We start from the raw sequence: 24,445 nt of genomic DNA, 5'->3' as shown, positions 1-24,445 counted from the left end.
TGATTAGCCATGCCATTTCTGTCAGTACGGCCACAATTCTTTTAGCATCTGCTGCCATGGCTTCGAAGGGGTCGTCTGCTGCCCTGCTGTGCATGACATTGGCATGGACAATTCCAACGGTGCTGGGCTTGAACTTTGCTTTTTTTTTAACAAACAGTGCCTTGCAGAGGGTGTCATGCTTGTGCCGCTGAAACAAACGGTGAAGTGCAGGCAAATCGAATGGACCTACAGTTGAATAGACCGACTTCATTAGGCAGCAGTGCCTATCATCGCCATGCCGTGTACACACTTAAAAAATTTGCACCCTGTGGAGCTTGCCTTGTCCCGCAACAATAATTGTCATTTGTCTTGCATGCCTTTCTTTAACGCTGTGTGAGCCAGTAATTACAGGCCATGAATGACACGCATGTTATCAGGATGACATTGCATTCTCTACAGGAAAGTGGCGAAAGATTTTTTTTTTTTTTTGCTTGTGAAGTGAATGTCCACGCACTCCAAACCCTAGAAAAAGCAGTCAAGCATGTGAGAGCCCTAAATAATTAGCTATTCTAGAAACCGCGTGGTTTCATTACCCTGAGATAGATGCATTGCAGTACACTGGTTTTCTCTGTTCCTGTGATCATCTTGGCTGCCACATACAAACACAGTCGTAAAGTATACACGTAGCACCATTATCATACGTTAGTAAGCAAAGTAGGCTTTCTGATGACATTATGATGCCAGGACCAGCATTATTGAGACCATCAGTACCTATCTAAAATACCTTGTTTCCCTAACTGCCATATTGAGGGGGGACCCAAGAAAGTGTGTACATCAAGCTCAGTTTCCTGTCTGGTAATTTTTTGGTAATCTTTTGGTAGTTTCTTCGGTAATCAATGAGACTGTTTGTTTAAATAAGGAGGCCAGACGGTTGAGGGAACAGCACTTTTACCTTGAAGTGCCCAAGCAGTTGGCCAATGCAGTTTGAACCAAGTGGACCAGTCTGTGAAACTCTTGCAAGGGGCTTGCGAGCCATGACAATGCGCCTGTCCACACAGCAGCGAGCATGCAAAACTTTCCAATAAAAATGAGACGAGGGTACAGAACTTCACCCTCCCTACTTCAAGTATTTGGCCCCTTGAGACTTGTCTCCAAAAGTGAAACGAGACCTTTTAGAGGAAGGTGTTTGTTACAGACTTGGAGAAAGTAAAGGAGAAAGCTACAGAAGCAGTGAAGAGGATTGAGGTCAGTCTCTGCTCTCGTGATGAGCAATCGTGCAGTTCATTGCTTCTCTTCCTTGGTTTCCACGCTTCACGTCGGTTTTGCTTCTCGTGCCGGCAGCTGTGGAAGTGCGCGCACTGTGCTCTTAGGGATGCGACAAGCCGTGGCCACCTGAAGAACGGCTCCATTTCCACGGCAACCTCTCTGAAGGGTCACATTGCACCTGCTGTCACCTTTGTGGGCAGCCACATCGTGACGCTGCGATCTTTTGCATGTGTCCACAGCAGGCCAAGGATCCATCCAGAATCTCCACCACCACTGTGTGGTTCTCTGGTTGGTTTATCTGGTTCTACTGCCACGCACGGACTAGGCTACGTGCTGCTTCTCACCTGACTCCTTATCCTTACACTCCACTTCCCCTACAAGCACTGAGCTGAGCTTGCTGAAGTGTAGCAGGAATATATGCCTTTTCCTCCTCGAAACCACTATCATTAGTTCACAACAGTTGCTGTCCCTATGTAAATCGCACTTGTTCTATCTGGAAAAAAAAGTATATGTGAAGTTCATCTGTTTTCACATTATTTGCAGAATTTCTACCTTGCCCTACCTTACTCTCCCTGTCTCTCTATAACAGCTGGCTTCTTGGCCCATCCACTGTAGTGGGCAAGATCCATGGAATGAAAAGCAAGCAAGCTGCTGCAGCATTGCAGGGTGTCACCCATCAAGGAAGACGGAATTTTGGGGGCATTTTAAGTTCTAGAATACTCGGGGAAGAAATTTGGAATCTTCACCTTGGTTGCTTTGAATTGGGGAAATTGGTGCCTGCAGTATTCATGGTAAACACAGTGGTATGGGGGCAGAAGACTGATGGCTTTAACCAAGCCTACACAGTCTGCAAATTATGGCTGGTTTTGTGGGTGTGGACCACACTGGCTGTGTGGTTGAAACCTGCCCGAGAAACATGATTCAGTCGGATCTGATAGTGTCAACTGACTGAAGTCTTACTGGCAGTAAAAAATTGTGGGCTGGTAGTAACTTTGCAAGCTGTAAACCACAATTTTTTTATTGTGCCTAAACCGCCGGTGTCGTAGACTGCCAGATTATTTTCGCAAGAGGAGACTGGAAAAACCTGGAGAAATCATGGAATTTGAAAACGCCAGATAGTAAATACCTTCTGAATAATTTTGAACAATGGATGAAGTTGTGGTAAAAGTCCATTGCCTCTCCAGGAAAGTACATTGAAGGTTATTAAAGTTTGAGAATGTTTGGAGGAACATTTGAAAGAAAGAGTTCATTATTTTTGGGTCCCTCCTTGTGCTTGCCAACTGCTATCCTTTTATGTGGGAGATGCTTGTTTTAGAACATTGAAAGCATATCGGTACCCTTTAAAGAGCATCTGGAGAAATGGCATGCAGTTGACAGTGCCTCTGTTTCAGCTGGCAGTTGTAAGTAACAAAGAATAGTACACACAACCCATTTGGAGAAGCTTTTATTTGCCAAGCCAAAGGAAATTGCATAGAAATTCCATAATAGACATTGGTCTGCTGAAAAAAAATAAAAAGATCAACCATCGCTCGAGCACATTTCGTGCAGCTCTTAACAGCACTGCTGACTTAGCATTAACATATTTATACAAAACAATACTGGCACACAACTGTACACCACGACAAAAGTGGAATATTGACAAAATGTAGCTTGGTATATATGTAGAGCAGCAGTAACAATGTTGCAGTTAAGTTTTAACCACTTGAACTTTTCCTCCTCCATAGTGTGTAGTTTCAGTTATGTTCATGGTGTCATTTCGAGTGTTCACTAGTGTCTCAAAAGAGGCAGACACCATTTCTAATTGATTTGCGTGCCTACTTTTCATGACAACAGTTTGCACTTGCGCAACGCCCATCAGAGACTTTACACCAACAGAAACTTACAGAAACTATAGGACACGGAAGGTTAAACATGTTCACACACGTGCACACACAAAATTTGTATGTGAACCTATGTGTGCCTCGTTTGTGCTAAGTGGTTTTTGCACTATCTCTTACGAAGGCGCTGTACCAGCTCACTTAAGCTTCAACATTAGCCGTGTACAGCGTGAGCAGATTGCACATATGCGGGCCAAACATCGCAGCTAGGCTTGTACGGGTGTATTTACCATCCAGCATTGGGCAAGAACAAGCACTGCAGTCTAAGCGGTGATACCTTGCCCTGGCTGCGCGCACATCTCGAAGCGCAAGCAGTAGTTGCCTGCACAAGAACCTTGCACAGCTTGTTGCAGCTAAGGGCTGCGTTTGCAAGGGATGCATCCTGCAAAGGGGCATAGTGGGCAGCGCTTTAGCTTTGTGTGAGAAACGTTTTCTGCGATAGCAGGCTTTGTACAGTCCTCTGCACGCGTGTGACGTTGCTTTGTGGCCTGGCAGGAGGGCGCCTCCTAGCAGCCGCCATTGTGTGCCTGTAATTGGAGCTGGCTCTCCAGTTCTTGGATCTTCTTTTCCTTGTTGGCCAGCTGGCCTCGAAGTCGCCGCAGCTCTGCACTTTGGTTCCTGAAGGCCTTGCGCAGCTGCACAAATCAAAGTTTCCTGGTTAGTAAACGTGTGTAGAGCTACACGTTGCGTGAAAGCAGAGCATGCAGTGGTGTCGACTCCAACATTCTAAGTGGAGCAGCCTAACCATCGAACTGCCGTGTCCCGAGTATACTTGTCCAGCTACCAGGGCGCGCCCCTGGCTGTGCTCAAGAAAAAAAAGAAAGAAGAAAGATGGCCGACAAAGATTTTCAAAAGCAATAGTTAATGAAGCTAAACTGCGTGAAAGGCTGCAGTGGACGCGTTGAAACTGCCAGGCCAGCTCGTTTTATTAACTGTATTTTCCAAATGTTTATTAACATCGAGAGGAAAGCAAGGCGAAATTCAATTACTTTTGAGTAATTGCACAGGTGCTTTTGTGTGGCAATGGTTCGTCACTGTGATCAATTCCAATTTTTAGTGAAGTTGCATTTTTCTGTAATAAAAGAATTATGGGGTTTTATGTGCCAAAACCACTTTCTGATTATGAGGCACACCGTAGTGGAGGACTCCAGTTTTCGCATTTCGCCCCCATCGAAATGCGGCCGCCGTGGCCGGGATTCGATCCCGCGACCTTGTGCTCAGCACCCAACACCATAGCCACTGAGCAACCACGGCGGGTCATTTTTCTGTAATGTATACAAGTTTCAAGTATACAAGTCTGGTAGGAAACTTTAAGGATGGAGATCAAAGAACCATTTTCTAAGCATAATATTCAGTCTAGATCTGGGGGGATCCCACAGGCAGTGAATCACGAGAGCATAGTACTTCCTAATGGTGGTCTTTATCTTTAGCAAGATGTTCAGAGGAAGCATGCCCTAGGAATACAATAAAAGCATAGGCGTCGCTATGCCTGCTGACAAAACGGAGCCGACCTCATTGCTAGAGGAGAGGAAAAAATATTCCAATCATTTTAACTTCAGGTTTACATGCTGGAAATGCTGAACTTCATTTCGTCAACAGTCTCATGTCATGCTAGGAAGTTTGCAGGATCTGCCTTGAGCAGCTGCAAGTTAGGATAAGTGATCTCACGACCCACCTGTGGAAGAGACCTTGCACATTGATGTTCTTTGGTCAGGATGCACTGTCGTGTGGTGTTTAATATTCCAACTGCTTCTGAGATTGCATGTATGTTGAGTGAATGATTTGCCAACAGAGAATCTTGTGCCTGTCTGATGTCTGCTTGAATATTTTGCTCTGCGACCTTAGAATGGCACCCGCCCACCTACTTATCCACCTGTCCTACCCACGTTTCCAACCAAGAACCGTTTTCTCTCTTTTAAAGTGAAGCTTTCTTTGCCTCTTCCTTCGACTTTCCCACTGCTGCTGCTGAGGCTGTCTTGCCTGCCATATCAGGGGTAGTTCGGAGCATATATATATATATATATATATATATATATATATATATATATATATATATATATATATATATATATATATATATATATATAGTATGGAAGGAGCTTGGCTGTGAGGAAGGGTGACGCAAGAAACCTGTTTAGAACTTTGCACCGTGTGGAATGTGCACAATGCCCTGTGGAGCTCCCTAGGCATTGCCACAATAGCCCTTTGACGGCTGTGATTATCCGTGACCTCTGCAAAAGCATTGGAGAAACTGCAGCGCTTACCTTTCTACTAACATGCAACCGCCCAGAGAGGAAGTATATAGCACGGTAGGGAGGAGGGGGGATAGGAGACAGAAAATGGGGAATACCGACACAGCCACGAAAAGAATAATAGCCTTGGTGCTTTTCGCTCGCAGCTCGCATACATGGGGGGAGAGGAAAAAGGTGACGCGAGAAGGTGAGGAAATGCTACTACTAGGGTGCCTTGATGTGCGGGTCTCTGAGGCACCCTAGTTACCACAAGACACGACAGTGGTTGTGCACTAGCTGGATACATTTAAGTTGAAGGTTCGGTTACGTTTCTGCTATTTCTGAAAAAATAAACACCGTGCAAATTTGTCAAGTGGACAAATGAAACGCAGCGTGCAGGCTCAAAATCGCATTAAAGCGTCTAGGCGACATCGTAGCACCGTAGAGTCTAGAACTCACACTTCAACGCTTCTGTGCCCGCCCTGGTAACTTGCAGCTGTAACATTGCCCGAGGTTGCGGGTTCGATCCGACCGCAGCAGCCACATTTCGACAGTGGCGTAATACAAAAACACTCGTGTACTTAAGTTTAGGTGCTCGTTGGAGAACCCCAGGGGTCAAAATTAATCCATACTCTGCCACTACAGCATGCCCCATAATCTGATTGTGGTTTCAGCATGTACAGTCCCATAATTCAATTAATGTTTAACACTTCTGCCACAATGCGATGTGCTGTGTGAGGCAATGACAATACTAGCCTTTTCGGAGCTTATGAGGAATGGCGCAGAACAGCGCCTCAAGCAAGCACCTCTCCCGGCGTGTTCTGTGTACTGTGCAAACAAACTGGAGTCGTGCACACAAGGGAAAGTTTGACATCAACGCAGCACTCTCGCATTGCACTAAACGCTGAAGAAATTCGCCGTCAGCATTGCCGCTAATTACCATCAATCAAAGCAAACAGCATAGAAAACTTCGCTTATGCTGATTCCCACAGTACATGGGATCCACATATCTTTTTCTTCGAATTCGCTACGGTAGCCCAGTGGCTATGGCGTTGTACAGCAGAGCTCGAGGTTGCGGGTTCAATCCCAGCTGTGGCGGCCCCATCTCTAGGCGAAATGCAAGAACACTTGCACACTTTTTATTTAGATGCACATTAAAGAACCCCAAGTGGTCAGAATTAAACTGAACTCCCTCACTACAGCGTGCCTCATAATCGGATCATTGTTTTTGCATGCAAGACCCTAGAATATAATTTCAAAATTTTATTTTTCTCCAACATAAAATTAAGTTTGGTGTTTGAATGGGCAAGTTTTCTGCGTTAAGCAGAGGATTACGGGCCAGCCCTTGAAGAGGGCAAGGATATATAGGGCATTTGGGGTAAATTTGACAGTTAGTGTAGTTAGCTGTAAATATCATTGTCATACCTTGTTTTTTTAGTTCACATATAATTTTTGCCTTTTGCTTATTAGAAACCGATCAAATCAAACGAAACTGCAATGTACACAAGGAAGCCACCAAAATATTATGAAGGTGTTGCCTGCATCATGATTTGCGCCAGGCAGCGAAATTGTGCAATCAAAGCAGCTGCTTTGTGTACCTTGTACACCATGAAAGCGACACAACATAAGATGCAACGGGGACTATGAAGCCATGGCTGGAGGCACTGTTTCGTGTTCTGCGTATTGTGAAGACCAAATTTTCCGAAAGTGTGATGGTGTTTGGATCCCTCCAGTTAGGGTAACGTTATCTCCACAAAGACTCAAAGTTAAATTCGAATAGGTTCCCACCCATATTATAATTCGACTCAGCTCTCTGCCGTACTGCTGGGAAAACTCTGAAGTGGTTGTCCGAGAATTTTTGAGATTTCACCAATCCTAATGTCTGGCCCACTAACTACCCTGATTGCAATCCTATGAATGATTGTGTGTGGGGCTAGGTTTATCCGTAATGCCAGTAACACCAAGACACTGCTGATAGACAAGATTTGGGCAGTTTTCGCAGTCCTCCCACGGGACACCGTAAAGGTCGCATGTGCCAGGTTCCGGAGCCGCCTCAAGGCAGTTGTAGTTACTGATATTGAGGGTGGCTTCTTTGAGTGATGTCACTTTGCCATCTTTTCAGCTTTATGTCCCTTTTCATGTGTCCTACAAATTTTGTTTTGCTAAATTTATTGCCTCTGTTTTGTCTTTCGCCTGCGCATGTCAGGTTTACCCTGAGCACCCTGTACAGCTGTGTGACACCGTTTATTCATGACTACACCTTCAGTGTGACTTAGTACTGTGACTTACTTTATGGGTGAGGAATGATGTTTCCACTGTTTTGACTTTGAGTTAGAAATGCAGAAAGCTGAGCAAGTTGGTAGGGATTCATTGCTTAATTAAAAGGTTAGGCGTGAAAAGAATTTTTCACGCCTAACAGAGACACAATGCTTTTTACACCAAACTTTTCCAGCAATGCTAAGCCTCCTGTGCCAGTGTTTTCAGTGCCTAACCTTTCAAACCGCAAGTTACTCTCTGGAAGTGTTGCATCAATGTTTCTTAAGTGGTTACATATTGTGTACAAGAAAGCTTGCAGGATCAACAAGCACAATAAAAATGCAATCTATGGAAGTGATCGATTGAGCATGTAGGTTCCAAACTCCAATGCTATTGGTCTGGCATGATTGATTGCCACCAATGAGCACCAGCAGTCGTTTCACCGTCTACTGACCTCCTCCTCCGACTGGGGCACTTCGCCGTCGAACTCGGGCTCGCTGGAGCTGCTGTCGTGGTCCTGGATGGTGACGAATGTGGCCACCGGCAGGGTGTGGCTCGAGACCACGTCGCAGACGGGCTGATGTGGCTCCGGCTGCGGCCGTGGCGCGCTCACGTGACGCCAGCCGAAGTGCTGACCCTGGGGCCGCTTCAGTGGGGATGGCCCACCACCGCTTATCACTGTCCCATGCGGGTGCTGGCCAGAGTTCCCACTGCGTGGGTGAGAGAATGGTTGTACACTACTGTCCACTGCTAGAAGGAACAGCTAAACACAACTGCATAGAACATAGGTTAACTTTGTCAACCTTTGCAGAAAAAATGTGGCCGATTTGAAGCATTTGACAAGCATCCATTAATTAATGATTATTTTACAGGAACAACCTACTTTATTTTCGTGGTTCCCACCATACCATGTTTAACACAATGTTTTGTTCACCACCACTCATTGTAAACAAGAGGGACAATTTAATGCACTCGTGTAACATCTATGACTGTTTTTCTGTTCACTAACAAGCCCTAAAGAATGCGCGTGAGCAAAAAAGCTGGATTGCTTCTTCTTTTAAAATAAAAGCTACATGACTCCTTATGCAGAAAAGGTCCTTCACAGATGTGCTTGACAGGACAGTGAAATTATGTCGCAGGAAGAGTTCATGAAGCACAGGATACTTCTATAGAACTGTGACTTTTTAAAACTAATTTTTACACTGGTATGCAGACAACACATGAGCAGCTGAAACTCCATCATTGTCTCCCACAGGTGCCTCATGCCTTGTATTAAAGTTTGTTTGCTGATTCTGAACTCTGTCTCGTCTTTGCACTAAACCCAGCGAAATCTGGTAGTCAGAGGTTCGAACTTTAGTCACCCTGTGCTTGTGGGTACATATTCCTGCGACACCCATAACTGTTGGTGAAACCCAGACTACTGTGAAGTATGACACCTCACAGTTGTACAATCTGAGATGACTACTGCCCCGTACAGCCAGGTTTGAAGATTAAAAAAGGGAAGCTGTTGCACAAAAAACTTTTGGCAGTTACAGCTTAACAATCATCCCATGATAGCTTCAGCCAGTTTTAACATCGCTAGGTGACAATCCCACCACGTCGTGCCTATACGCTCACCACCATCCTTGCACAAATTCAAAATAAAACTAATTGTTTTCTTCCCTTCTTACCGCGACACTCTCTCAGTGTCCCACATTCTGCAGCCACAGCTAGGCACTGCACTATATTGCTGCCAATGTGACGTTTCATTTAGAACTGGGAATGCCCTCTGCAACACACAGTCGGTAAACGTCCTTGCCCCATGTTCCATCTTTGGTGGCAAAATTGCAGCAATCTGCTCAGGACTGCCTGTGAGCTATGCTCGGCTAATGCTGCCGTGTCGCTGTTTAGATCTATTGGCAAAACTTCAACAACAATCTGCTCCCCTTGAGGGAACAAGCGCTCCCTTGTTGTGAAGAGTTGCCTGGAAACCATGCTAGGTAAGAGGAGTTCATGCCCACCACCAGGCAAGGACTTCTGTAGCAGCAGATTTTTACACATGCACTACGAAGGGGACAGCATTTGGAAAAACTAGGTGGCAGTTCAGAGAAATGGGGAGCATGATACTATGGGGTAGCTTAACCCCGTAACTTGTGGAGCAAGTTTGTGTGTACGCAGCCTTACAGCCTGCTGGTGTTGAACAAAGGAGTTGTGCCTGTAGTGGCCAGATGGGTTGGCCTTGTGCTCTCTTGTTAAAGGCATTGGATTAGCCTTCTAAGTATAAGAAATAATGAGTACAAGATGGTCTGAAATGTATTTAAATTGCATGGAAAGTACTCCTCTCTTATGGTATCTCCAAAAAATACTCGGAAAGTACTTAAGATACGTACAAGCGTGGGCTTATGAGAGAAGATGACTAATGAAATGAAAAACACTGCGGACCATCGGCGAGCATGTGGCTTAAACCGTTCTGCTACCACGTGCAGGTGCTTGCTCATGGCCTGGCTGGATCAACGATACCGTAACTGCCACAGCCTGAACAGTCTTCAAGGAATGCGATCGACCATCCTTATCTACCAAACTTTGCCACGTGCACTTGGACCACAACTACAACACCAATGCCTCGTCACTGCTTTCATGACGCCAATCCTTCACTGTTTTGTTACGTTTCACTCGAGGCACCACCTATTCTTCACATGACATCGACGCATCGGTTTATAAGGGAACAGCTCCAGACCTGCACTTTCAGTGGGCATGGGGGATCATCGACGAGCATGTGGCTTAAACCGTTCTGCTACCTCCTGCAGGTTAGTAATTGCTATAGCATGATTAGAAGTGACTGTCACGGTCTTTTGGTCTTGCCGTGCCCCCTATGGTGTGCTTCTATTGTCCATGACGTGTACTGTGTATGCTTGCGGCTGATGTGCGGTGACATCGAGCTAAATCCCGGCCCCACTGACGGTAGTGAAGCCTCTATCGAATCCATGCTGAAAGAGTTGCTGTCGGGTCAGAACAAGTTGGCAGCGGACGTGACTGCGCTCAGGCAGCAACAGAATAAGGTGGAAAACATTATAGCTGATTGGGGAGCCAGATTCGTTGAATTAGAAAAACAAGCCTCGCGTGTAGGTGACCTTGAGCATACAGTAAGGTCACTGGAGGTGAAGCTGACTGATCTGGAATCTTTGGCATTCCGGAGGATGCCTGTGAAACTGAACCTACTCTTAAAAATAAAGTTCTTGACGAGGTGTTTTCTGCAAATCTGTCGACAGAATTCAGCGTCTTGGTAACAAAGGTAACAAGAGACCAGTCATCATTTACTTCAAGGATTTTACCGAAAAACAGCTTGTCTTAAAAGGTGCGTACAAATTAAAGGCTAGTCAAATATCGATTCAAAACGATTACTCGCGCAGCATACTAAGGTAACGAAAACTCTTGTGGGATATAGTGCTAAAAGAAAAAAAGAACAAGGCAAGAAAGTTTGCTTAATTAATGATAAGATGCATGTTAACAGTGAGCTATTCACATGGGATGACAGTAAGAACTTGAGGATAAAAACTGACGGCTATGAAAGTACTCTGAAAAATGACTTGCCTCTACTGACACTTCCCCTGGTGCTAAAGAACTGGGAATTTCAAAGATAAATGCCCGCAGTGTTGTTAATAAATCGGAAAGCCTTGAGGCAACTATCATGTGTTGCAATCCCCATGTAGTTTTGATAACAGAAACATGGTTGCATGACAATATTGAAGATGCTGTTGTATTTCCTCCATTTTATTGAACGCATCGCCATGACAGGTGTACTAGAGAGGGCGGGGTAGCAGTTTTGGTAAAAGAAACTATAACCGCTACTCTGTTATGTCAGGCCGATAACTGGGAATCTATTACAATAAAGCTTACTTGCTGGGATAAATCATTTTTGCTATTTACAGTTTATCGAACACCTGACTCGCCCCCAGAATTCTTTCGTGATCTTTTTGAACACGTGGTTACTACTACTTGTACTACTTGTAGGCGACTTTAACTTACCAGGTGCTGATTGGGAGAACTGGTTTCTCTGCACCAGGATTAATTCACACTTAGGCTACTTGCATGGCATCATTCTGTCTCACAATCTACGAGAGGTTGTAAAACAGCCAACGCGCACCTATGGTACGTCAGCAACCATACTTGACCTTGTTTTTGTAAGTCATTCATTAGAAAACATTTTTGTTTTGGTTGAACCTGGAATTTCCGATCATAGTCTGGTACGTTTTTCTTGTTCTTTGGAAGTGCTTAACACCAAAAAATTTAAAACAACCACTGTTAAAGATTTTGCTCATGCCAGAGACAAAAGTGTCTTGGGTTATCTTGAACAATGCCATGATAACTTTCACGGTAACAATGCTACTGTGCTTTGGGATAAATTTAAAGAAATTATCACTCACTGCCTTAGCAACTTTATTCCCAATAAAACTAAAAAAAACTTCCAAGACTCCCTGGATGACGAGAGAGATCTTGCACCTTAACAGAAAAGTTAAGCGCTTATGACGACAATGTGCATCACGTGTTTAAATTCACGAAATCCAAAATAAACTAAACCAACAAGTATGCCAAGTTAAGCACTGGTATTTTCATCATACATTGCCAAATTTCATTCAAACGGCACCACAAAAATTTTGGGCTTTTCTAAGCGCAAAAACCAAGTCAATTGACCAAATTGTTCACGAGGGGCATGTCGCTGTTGAAAAACAACGTATAGCGGAGCACTTCAATAATTATTTTCAGAGTGTCTTTCAAGTTTCGATGATGGTATAAACCTTAACCGCATGCCATGTAACTCAACCTCTGATATTGTTTCGCAACCAGGTGTAGTGTCAATGTTGCTGAACCTCAAAGCTAAATCATCTTCAGGACCAGACAACATACCGAGCACTTTTCTGTGCAGGTATGCTGAAGCGTTATCCCCTTTTCTTGTTGTTATCTTTCATTCCTTGTTATCTTCGGCTAATCTTCCTACAGACTGGCTAACTGCACGTGTCATTCTCATACCGAAAAAAGGCGAGAAAACCCTAGTAACTAGTTATCATCCGATATAATTAACTTCACCATGTTGCAAGTTGATCGAACATATTATAGCTAATGAAATAACCAAATTCCTAAGTGACAACATACTGTCTCCTCATCAGCATGGTTTCCGGAAGGGTTTCTTTACTGTAACACATTTAACCACAATTATTCACAACTTTGCAAGTGCTCTTGACAAGTCAAGCCAAATTTATGCAATATTTTTGGACTTTAAGAAAGCGTTTGACCTTGTTCCTCACAATAAGCTTATAGAAAAGTTAGTCGATAGACCTTCCAGCCTATATTATTAACTGGGTGGCAGCTTATCTGTCTAATTGCAAGCAGCTTGTTTCAATTGATATTACTCTTCTAACGAACTTTCAGTAACCTCTGGAGTACCTCAAGGTAGCGTGCTAAGACCTTTACTATTTCTAATATACATAAACGACATCACTAATGAAATTTCTCATCCTGTTCAAGTTAGACTATTTGCTGACGATTGTGTGTCGTTTAACGAGGTTACTTGCCACGAAGATCAATTACTGCTTAACTCTGGCCTTCAAAACATTCTTTCCTGGTGCAGTCGGTGGGGCATGGAATTGAACAGAGGAAATACTGTTTGCATGTCCATAACAAAAAGAAAATGTTGTTTGTCTATAACCTCGGCTCTGAACCGCTGACCAAGGTCAACCAGTATAAATATCTTGAAATCACAATAACCAGTGACCTCAGCTGGAATGGCCACATTTCTAGCTTATGTAACTCGTCTTTCAGGAAGCTTTGTCTCCTCAGGCACAAACTAAAGCGCGCTCCCTCTGGTACTAGATAACTGGCTTACACTTCACTCATCCGACCGAAACTAGAATATGCGTGCATTGTGTGGGATCCCTATAACAAAATTAACATTAACACTTTAGGGATGGTCCAATATAAAGCTGTCAGGTTCATTTTTTCTAAATATGGATTGAGTGACTCTCCTGCTAGCCTAATGAATCAACATAATATTCAAGCGCTACAGCTACGTAGGAAAATACAACGACTGAAATTTTTTTTCTTGCTTAAAAACAACTGTTTGTCCCTCCAGCCACAGACTTATGTTAAACCACTTACAGCGCGTCGAACACGGCGTCGTCATGCTGATTCCTTAACACCTTATAAAACCTGAACTAAGTTCTTTAAGTCTTCCTTCTTCCTGCGCACTGTAACAGATTGGAACAGCCTGCCATTATCACAATTGATAAACACAGACTCTATTGAACTCATGTGTCTTTAATGTTAACAGTATTGCTATGTCGGCAAAGCTTGTTTCTGTTTCCTTTTTCTTTTTTTTACACATGAATTTTGTTTGATACATTCCACATCTTCCTTATTCTATTATTTTCAGTATTTTGCAATGGTCGCTTGTTCCAACTTCTGGTACTAGTTTTCTTTTTTTCCCTCTTGCGATAATGGTTACAAGCGCTCATATATGTGTGTGACACTGTTCTAATGTTTGTCAAGTTGTATTCCTTCAGTGTACCTTCTGTTAATCTTATTTAGTCGTCGCTTTCATTTTCTTCTGATCATTACATATGTTGCATTGCTTTTCTATTTCTTTTTCATGGGTGTATGTGTGTATGTACGTGTATATGTATTCTGCCCCTCCTGCTTGGGCGCCCATTTGGGTCTGCAGTATTGTTTAGATAAATAAAATAATGAAATACGCAGACACAGTGCTAACTTCCAACTAAATATTGTGTTTCTGGGTGCCATGAATTACCTACACCCACTGCCTGGTACATTAGCAAAGACATGCATTAGCGTAAAAATCTACATAGTTCAGACAGGCAGATGTCTGAAAGACAGAATGCATGAACACCATAACAAAGTGGGGAAAAATGCAAATAAATAAAAAACAACTCCAGGCAGTTTCTTTCTCTTCATTGTTTAAAATGTAGCTGCAGTCCCCATTTTGAAAATATGGTCATTCTAGGCAGAAACGGGTGCAGGTTAACTCGTCTGATTATGGAAGCAGACTGGATCATCGGGGATGGTGGCGCACGAGTTAGCGAACTATCTATTGCATTGTCAAATAATTACAATACTTGCGCATTAGCAGAAATTATTGAAGTGTCAGCATTCCCTTCATCCTGCAAGTGGTGGCTGTTAAATCTACTGTTGTTCTTTTTTTCTTTTCGTTTAATAACTGTAGGCAGAGTGCGAAGTAGAGGGTATTGTAACACATGGGTACCCAAAAATAAAACATTGTTCTGTGCTAGTGCTATATCTGTCTTTGATGTGCCTTCTCTTGTCCTTGTCTGTATGCGTTACAATGGTATTATAAGATCCATTACGGGAATTCAACTGTACAAACAAATGACTCCAGTTGGAAATTTTCAGATAAAGAAATAATTATCATGGCCGCAGTTTAAGTTTACATAATCTATGTGCTAAGGTCTATCCATGAGTGTTAAAACTAAGTGAGAACTCGTGGATATATATGAAGCACACAAAATGTTGCATACCTTATGAGGTATTAGTAGAAACATGCACCTAAATTTTGCAATGTTTTGTGTGCTTGATGGGCAGAGTGTATAAATATAGCCAGTCCACAATAAATGCTAATTAAAGGTTTAATGCCGGTGCTGTCAGCTTTATTGCTTTTCTAGTGCTCTTAGAATGCTGTAAGGAAGACAAACCAACTCGACTAAATCAAGGCATTGTGGTGACCCGGCACCGGCAGACTGAGTAATATGAAGTTGTGTATCTGCTTGAGCCCTGCACTCGAGCCAGGTAGCATGCAAGGAGAACATCCAGGGGCATTTTGACATCAGTGCACTGGGTCTCATGGTTGCCCAAATTTGAACAGCAAGTAAAGTAAAGATTTGGGAAATAGATAATCTTACACCTTTCCACAATTGGTGACCTTCGACGCTTCACAGCACACACCGTTCCAAGGCAAGCAACCCACAAGTGGCGACACCCAGACACTGGACGGCAATGCCCCACATCCTCGTTCTTCGCTATGCTCGCATCATACGTTAACAGACTTTCTTGACAGTGGCAACTTGATCAAGCCTTGAGTCCTACCCACTCCAGCAGGACCAACCCCAACAATGCCGCGACGCTGAACCTCACGGTACCCAACCCTGTTGTTGCTGCTCTTAAGCTACAAGAGTTCAGGCAGTCGGACAGGGAACTATGGTTTCCCAGTGTCGAGCTGCTTTTCAGCTGACGTCACAAACATCAAAATAGGATCACGTCATCGGAGCACTACCATATACTGCTATTTCCATCGTCAGGGATATTCTGCACTCTCCGCCTACTGAAAACCCGTACTACCATCTTAGATGGAACTCGTACATGGCACAATCGAGTCGGAACAGTTTTGGTTGCAGCAGCTGCTCACCGTGGAGGAACTCTGTGACTGCAAACTCGTGGATCTCCTGCGTCGCATGATGCGTCAAATCGGAGGCTGCAGCGTTTCATTGGACACATCGATACTTCACGAGCTCTTGCTGCAATGACTGCTGCAGCAGGTGCGCGTGATATTGAGTGTGTCCTCCTCCAAATCACTCGACTCATTTGCACAAGTGGCCGACAAGATCATGGACATCGGTGCGCCCGCAATCTCTGCCATCGAGAGACCACGTGCGTCTTCTCTATTCGGCATCACAGTGACCCATCGCTCTGTGTTCTCGATGCTAGTGCACTACAGCTGGCCAATGAGCTAAGCTCACTCAAAGCAGACCAACGTCGCAACCAAGCCATGACCCTGACACCTCAGCAGCAATTGCTACCGATTGCCAAGTCTGCCTCGCAACATGTGCTGGTACAGTGGCCGGTACCAGCACATGGTATCATTCCTACAGTATCATTGCTACAAATCCCAGTCATGCTGCTAGTAATATACAACACGCAAATTGCTGGAGTGACTCGCTTAAGAAGAACAGCTATAATGAGAAAAAAGTTTACACAGGTCCCACTCACTGTGGGAAGCAATGCTATGTGAAGCATTTTGCAAGCCACTAGCAATCCAGCATGATTTGGGGTCATGCAAGGCATTGCTGGATAGACGAACATCTTTGCATATGTCAAGCAATTTGTGCGTATGAGGCAAGCATGTGCGTCATGACAGCAGCAAGATCATGTTGACAGCAAAGGGATGACGACTGAATTTTTGTACTCTGGAAAAAAAGAGCCTTACAACATGCATCCTTATAACTTAGGCTGATCCCTAAGGCAGTGCAGTCTAATCCAGTATCTGAAAGCGCTAGCTGCCACGAAGAATGATAGAACAACAACAAAAACAGGCGTTCTCTCACTTTTTTTGCCTTCCCCAGAACTGTCTCGCTGTGGAAGCGAGACAGTTCTGGGGAAGGCAAATCGCCACCTGCATCACCGACGCCAGCGACAACTGACGAACAAGCAAGGACCGAAGGGGCGTCTCCCCGCATTTGGCAGCAGCGGCAGCCACCGGCACGCACGACAAGTGAAATCTCCTCTGTATATTTACAGGTTGGTCGTCTTTACTAATAAGGATTAGACTCTTTTTTGTTGCCGACCCTGCCGCTGCTGCCACGAGTACATTGTTTTCCTGAAGTGTATTTGCCTTTGCACCGCACGACATGTCGAGATGTTGTACATGCCGCTCGCTTGTGCCTGAAAATGTGCCCTCTGCCAGCTGCTGTGAATTTAAGTTTAGTTTTCATTTTGGCGACTGTTCTGGTATAACCGAAGAGGTGTGGCAAACAAAACGTGTGAAAAAAAACTGGAAGTGCAATACATGCAAACATGGCCACACTGTGGAAGATGGAAGTGAGAAGCTTAGTGCAGAAAAGGAAGTGTTAACACGTTTGCTCAAAATTGAGGCTAAACTTGACGCTCTCCAAACCTTGCCCAAAAGAATTAATGAATTAGAAGCCTCAGTGCAGCTTATCTCAGATAAGTTTGACGAATTTCAAAACCGGCTGACTGATCAAGAAAAAAACACCAAAGAACTTTGCCAGCGTGTGGACAAACTTGAGAAGGCGGACTCGGCAAATGAAATTGCTCACCTAAAGCGTGAAGTCGAAAGCTTAGAGTGGCGAAGTCGCCGCTTAAATCTTGAAATACATGGCGTCTCTGAGTCCGTCGATGAGGACCTACTAGAAAAGATAAACGAAGTGGCTACCAAACTGAATGTACCGCATGTAACAAGGAAGGATATAGCTGCCGTGCATAGGCTGCCAGCGAAGGCCGACAAAACGCCAGCTATTATCACTCGCTTTTTGAGGCAAGAGGACCGTGACACTTGGCTGGCAAACAGACATTTGCTGCAAAAAGAGAAAAGCTTGTTTATCTGCGAAAATATCACGCGGCTCTCCCGCACATTGCTAACCTCGACAAAAGAATGGGCAAAAAAGAATGGCTACGCATACGTTTGGCATGCTAACGGAAAAATTCTGCTGCGGAAGCAGACCGGCGACCCCGCTTTCGTCATTCGCAGTGAGCAAGATTTTATCAACTTGCAGTAACGTGCTCTTGTAGCACCCACGATGTGGGCGTTCTTTGTGTTCTTTAGTGCAAGATGATGCACTCATGTTTTGACCTTCCTTGTGAACCTGCTTTCTTAAAAAAAGACACACTTTCTTTGTTTCATCTTAACGCTAGGAGCTTAAAAACTAAACTTGATGAGGTAGACCTATTCCTAAATGACCTTAACTATTCTTTTGACATTCTTTGTTTCACTGAAACGTGGTTTTCCTCTGATGATGAGTGTGCTTTTCTTGATGGTTACGACTGCATATCTGTATGTCGCGCTTTCAAACGTGGTGGTGGTAGTGCGATGTATATTCGCTCACACTTCAAGTACAATGCACTCACAGAATATAATATTATAAATGAAAACATTGAATGTGTCGTTGTACAACTTTATGACATCCTGCTAGGAGTGTTTTATCGCCCGCCATCTGGATCCTTGAACCATTTCTTGAACTGTATGGAAGAACTGTTTGAACTAAGTCTTGAGTTAAAACTACAGTGTGCTTTTGTTGGCGATTTTAATCTCAATGTTTTATCAGATACCTCCGGCTATTCGCGCCTACAAGAGCTGTTTGTGTCATACGCGTGCTGTAACTTAATAGATATGCCAACTAGGATTACTCCTACCTCTCAAAGTATTTTAGACCTTTGCATTACAAGCTTTCCGCCTGACGTTGTCAAATCGGGTGTATTGAAGTGCGATTTAAGTGACCATTTGCCAATCTACTGCATTTTACCTCACAAAAGGCCTAATTCAAATAAGCAACCAGTTTTTATCCGCCATTACTCTGAAAAAAATATCAGCAAATTCAAATATCTTCTCTCAAATCAAAGGTGGGACTCCATTTTAATGGAAACAGATGCAAATAAAGCGTACGAGGCTTTTCTTTCCTGCTTTATGGCTGCATACGAGAAGTGTTTTCCCCTCGAGCCATGGGTAAAACGAAAAAAGATAAGGAAGCCTTGGATCACTCATGAACTGCATATGAGAATCAAACAAAAAAACAGGCTGTTTGAAAAATTCCTGAATACCAAGCATGAAAATGACTTTACAATGTTTAAAAAAGTTCGAAACAAATTAAATGCAGATATTAGAAAATCAAGATTTGAATACTACATAACAAAGTTTGCAGACATTACGGGTAACTCACGGCTAATGTGGCAAACCGTGAGGGAGGTACTCTCGAAAAATTTCCAGCACAAAAAGGTCCCATATCAAAACGATGCTATGACTGACAACGAAGTCGCAAATTTATTTAATGACCATTTCATTGCAGTCGGATCATGCGATGGGAATTCAGTTGATTCACCGTGCGAGCAGTTCATTGCATCAAACGCCGCAAACACATTGTTTTTAGCACCCACTGACGAACGTGAAGTGCTAGATATTATTCTGACACTAAAAAATGGCTGTGCTCCAGGAGCAGATGAAATTAAACCGAAACCTCTAAAGGCTGTAGGTGAAATAATCAGTTGTCCGCTCTCTCACATTTGCAACATTATTTTATCTACAGGCGTTTTTCCGCAGAAAATGAAACTGGCCAAAGTGACTGTTGTGCACAAGGGTGGCCCAGCGAACGAACTAACAAATTATAGGCCTATATCAGTACTACCAGTATTTGCAAAGGTAGCCGAACAGGTTATAAACAAAAGATTCGTCCGTTTTCTCACCGCGCAAAATATTATAGCCGATGAGCAATTTGGCTTTAGGAAAGATAGATCAGCCGAAACCGCACTCCTTGGGATAAAGGAAAAAATTCTAAACAATATTGAAGAAAAGGCACACACCCTGGGAATTTTCCTCGACTTCAGAAAGGCATTCGACTGTGTTCAGCACGATGTTCTAATAAGAAAGCTTCCACTTTACGGATTCCGTGGCGTGTCGTTGACCTTAATTGAGAGCTATTTAACGTCAAGAGAGCAATTTACTGTCATAAATGCTGCAGCCTCACACGTAAAAACAATAAAATATGGTGTGCCTCAGGGATCTATTCTCGGACCTGTACTCTTTATTTTATACCTGAATGATATTGTGAATATACCAGGCAGCGAAAACCTAGTGTTGTACGCTGATGACACTAATGTCTTTTTCTCAGGTATTGACCCCTACGCGCTCGAAAGAAAGGCTAACTATTGGTTGACCGGCTTGAGTACATGGTTAAAACTAAACAAGATGCAATTAAATGCTAGTAAGACCAAATACATTCTCTTCAGAGCAAAAGGTGTAAAAGCTCCTGACAACCTAAACTTAAACTTTGAAAACACTCAGTTGAAACAGTGCTCGCAAATTCGTTTTCTAGGTGTTCTGTTTCAAGAAAATCTCTCTTGGAATTCGCATGTTGATCAGCTTCGAAGTGATCTTTGTCGGGCGGTTGGCATTTTAAACAAATTGAGATATCTCCCGGCGTCCATAAAGCGGCAAATATACTATTCATTAATACATTCCCGTTTAAGCTACTGTTCCCTTGTATGGTTAACGACGACACAAACAAATCGAGATTCCGTCTTTGCAATTCAAAAGCGGGCGTTACGAGCTATTGGGAAAATACAGTTATTGCGCAGCTGCTGGCCCTTGTTTAGGTCTTATGGAATACTAGAAATAAGTAAACTGCACACATACAAATTATGTCTGGAAATATTACGCCAGTACAAACTAGACAAAATAACCTTCGAAACCACCTATCACACTAAACTTAGCACATACGAACTTAGGAAACAATGTATGGAAACACCTCGTGTACGCACTAATTACGGTTTTCAGAGGTTAGGATGGCAAATTCCTGACTTAATTAATCAATACCCTATTATTCTGGATACTGTACGCAACACTCCCTCTATACGTAAATACAAAATGTTAATTAAAGCAATGCTCATAAATGAACCTTAAAGGTGAAAACTGAACGTATACCTATCACTAGTGTGTTTTGTAAATACTGCTATGGTTGAATTTTGTTTTGAAGTATGCTGTTTTGTTTTTCCGCCGAAAGCCTGTGTTTTGTAAGGATGTCTTATGTATTGTGTAAAAAATATTGAATGTGTGTTCTATTATGTAATGCTCTTTCTTGATTTTTGTAGCCTGTGGTGCCGCCTGTCATCCGGGTGGCGTGGCCTCGTCAGGCAAAGTATGCCTTTTGCCACGTCACCCTGGACAACCTTTTCGTTGTCTTAAATAAATTCTGAATGAATGAATGAATGAATGAATGAAAGTTAGTGACAAAATGCAACACGACGCATGCGGAAGACAGTGGTAAGATTGACCATCACTCACACATTTCATTCCTCAGTCAACTGAATGGAAACTGGCATATGCATATGGCTGAAGAGCTAGCTCACATTGGCACGAGACAACTATGCATGCCATCGTGGCCTAATGCTTAGAACATCGGGCTGTTGTGCTGAGGAGCCAAGGTCCAATCCCATCAATTGTCACTTGAACACTTTTTTTATTTAAGAGGCTCAAAATGAAGTGAGACAGAAACATGCCTACCTATTCACCACAAGGTGCCTGGGATGAGCCAGAAAATGCATTGCATAAAAATTCTTAGAGGATTTGTGCATCAGCTTTTGCTGAAGTCTTGTGTACTGTTCAGAAATGTTTTAACATCTCCATGCTTTCACCTTAGCAAACTTGATAGACATTTTGGCAGTGACACTGCGACATGGAAATTATGCTCGACCTTTGCTGTTAAACCTTTCTTTTTAGGGAATGGGGCTGCGTTCAAATGGTTGCATGCAGATACTGACGTCTTTGGACACAAAATTTTGCATTAGCAATGACTTTCGTTAAATAAATACTGACATTAAAGTACAGAAAGAAGCACCGAGGTTAAATAACCCCTTCGGGCACTGCGTCCACGTATGTGGATGTGAACTAAATATTATCGTATCCAGGCAAACAAAGCGAATATCATCCACATTTGAATTTCGCGCCCTTAACATTTGGACCCTCCCTGTCAAGCTTGTAGTGCCAACCTTTGTAAATACACTGAAATCTGTTCGTAAGCAGCAAGCAAAGATGGATGTCGCAACATTTCACGGCGGGACGAGTAAGTAGCTCTTACCTTTGCGTGCTCTCTTTTCAAATGGCAGTGAATAAGGCATTTTATTATTTGGAATGTGTGCATAAGGTAATGCAGAAGTGTTAAACAAGATTTCACTACCTTAGACAAAGAAGAAGTGCTTCAGTGGACATTCAGAGCTTCGTGTCCACGATTGAAGATGTGGCGCCCTAATGCCGAAAATATAAAGTGGCGCATTTTATCCTCAAGGCTGCGTTTTTTTGGACAAGAGCAGTATGAAACTGGCTGGTTACGTCCAGGTATTTAGAACCATGCATCCACAAGGAGAATATTGGATGATTCGAGCGCTGAAGTGCTGTTCACGAAAATTGCCAATGGTGATGTCTCCGACGCAGACTTCTCCGATTATGAAACAGAAGAATGGCAAGATGAAAACATGAGAAGAAAGGGGGTTACCGAGGGGCCCAATTTTCATTAGTCATATCATAAGAAGCAAAAAAACACTGACACCAAGGACAACATAGGGGAAATTACGTGTGCTTAATAAATGAAATAAAGAAATGATGAATTAATGGATATTAAAGTGGATGAAAGTGGATTGTTCCCCACCTGTGGCAAGTTGTCTTTTCATCCACTTCCATTTCCATTAATTTATCGTTACTTTATTTCACTTATTAAGCACAAGTAATTTCGCCTATGTTGCCCTTGGTGTCAGTGTTTGTTTGCTTCTTATGAGATGAAAACACGGTAAGATGAAGTGAGTCAGGTTGTGTATTGATTGACTAACTCTCTAATGTTTTTTTCCAGGACCCAAATGCTGGCAGCTCCACACCTTCGGCGATGGTAGCAGCACTTCGTTGGCTGCCAGCAAAGATCGCAAATACAAGACCTCAAGCACCAAGTTCTCAGTAAAGTGGGTGAAGAGGATGTCTGCTCCAACCAACACAAACTGCAACTATAACCTTCAAGCAGGAAGGTCAGCGTCACAAGAGCCGATGGTGTACTTTTCTCGGCATATCACACTGACTCTCATTGAAGATTTTGCGAGATTTGCAAATATGTTATTGTCTCCCAAGCAATGGAGTGGAGTTGGGAACATCAGCTGAAGAAATCAAGGTGTTTCTAGGAATTTTGATGGTTATGGGAGTGTTGAAATTTCCACGAGGCCGGATATACTGGGAAAAAGCAACACGCATCCCTACAAAGCTGACTCTATGAGCGCAAAGCGATTTTTCAAACCCAGGGCCACGCTCCACACTACTGACTCGAATGCACCAATGGATGTCTACGACCGTGACAAGTTCTGGAAGGTACGACCCCTTCTCGGAACATTCAGGCAGTGATGTCTGGAGTTGGAGCCTTTGGAGCACTGCAGCGTTGATGAGCAAATAATTGTATTCGCTGCATGGATTCCTGCAAAACAATTCGTTAAAGGGAAACTGAATTGAGAAGGCGTGAAGGTGTTTGTGCGATGTAGCTATGACAGCCTAGCCCACAACGTTGAATTTTATCAGGGGAAGGGCACAGGTGTCAGCACTGAACATTCGCATCTTGGACTTGGTGGCACTATAGTGATGTGGCTGGTTGAGAACTTGCCTAAAGAAAGGAATCTAGAACTCTTCATGGACAATTACTTCACTTCCGTGAAGCTCTTTCTTGAGCTGAAGGAGATGGGAATTTTGGCAAGTGGAACAATAAGGGCAAATCGGTTGCAAGGCTGCTCAATGAAAACTGAGACGGAACTAAAGGAGGAAGGAAGGGGAAGCTCTGACCAGGAGATTTCCGAAAATGGGGACATTGTTCTTGTCCATTGGCATGACAACGGTATTGTAAACTGGCGTCAACCGCTGTGCGCATAGGCTAAGCAGGCACAGTGCGAAGGTGCAGCGAAGCATCAAAATCGCACATTGACATAGAATGCCCTTAGCTCGGTCATTGTTCAGTACAACAATAAATGGGGGGGGGGTGTCGACAAGATAGATTTTTTTATGTCCCTTCACCCACTGCGGAATAGAACTAGGAAATGGCCGGTGCGGGCGGGATCGCATTTTGTTTTGTTTGCACTCTGCAACAGCTGGTTGGAGTACATTAGAGATGCGGACAACGAGCAACTGCCGAAAAAGAACACATTAGATTTGCTCGCATTTCAGAATTACGTTGCCAATAGCTTAGCCGCAAGCAACAAAACAGTTCCAATGAAGCGGGGCCGACGGAGCAATGAAGGCCCAGCGGTGGTCGCTAAGATGCCTCACAATGCAGAGCTGCTGCCAACGAACACAACGCGCTACGATGG

General features: G+C 43.5%; 1 protein-coding gene across 2 annotated transcripts in view; it reads right to left on the bottom strand.

Annotated features, from left to right (window-relative positions):
- Positions 1-2,673: 2,673 nt before the first annotated feature.
- LOC142583205 (coronin-2B-like) overlaps positions 2,674-24,445 on the bottom strand; it is a 259,186-nt gene continuing 237,414 nt past the window's right edge. For both annotated transcript variants that reach the window (XM_075693559.1, XM_075693560.1), the window contains 2 exons: positions 8,064-8,319; positions 2,674-3,757 (listed from right to left, as the gene is read on the bottom strand). In XM_075693559.1, the coding sequence (XP_075549674.1) occupies positions 3,629-3,757; positions 8,064-8,319 (385 nt within the window). In that variant the 3' untranslated portion in view covers positions 2,674-3,628. The remainder of the gene's footprint in view (positions 3,758-8,063; positions 8,320-24,445) is intronic.

This window comes from Dermacentor variabilis, chromosome 5 (assembly GCF_050947875.1).
Source record: "Dermacentor variabilis isolate Ectoservices chromosome 5, ASM5094787v1, whole genome shotgun sequence".
Classification (NCBI taxonomy): domain Eukaryota; kingdom Metazoa; phylum Arthropoda; class Arachnida; order Ixodida; family Ixodidae; genus Dermacentor; species Dermacentor variabilis.
The sequence above is the reverse complement of the archived record's forward strand: the minus strand, read 5'-3'. Positions and strand labels throughout refer to the sequence as shown.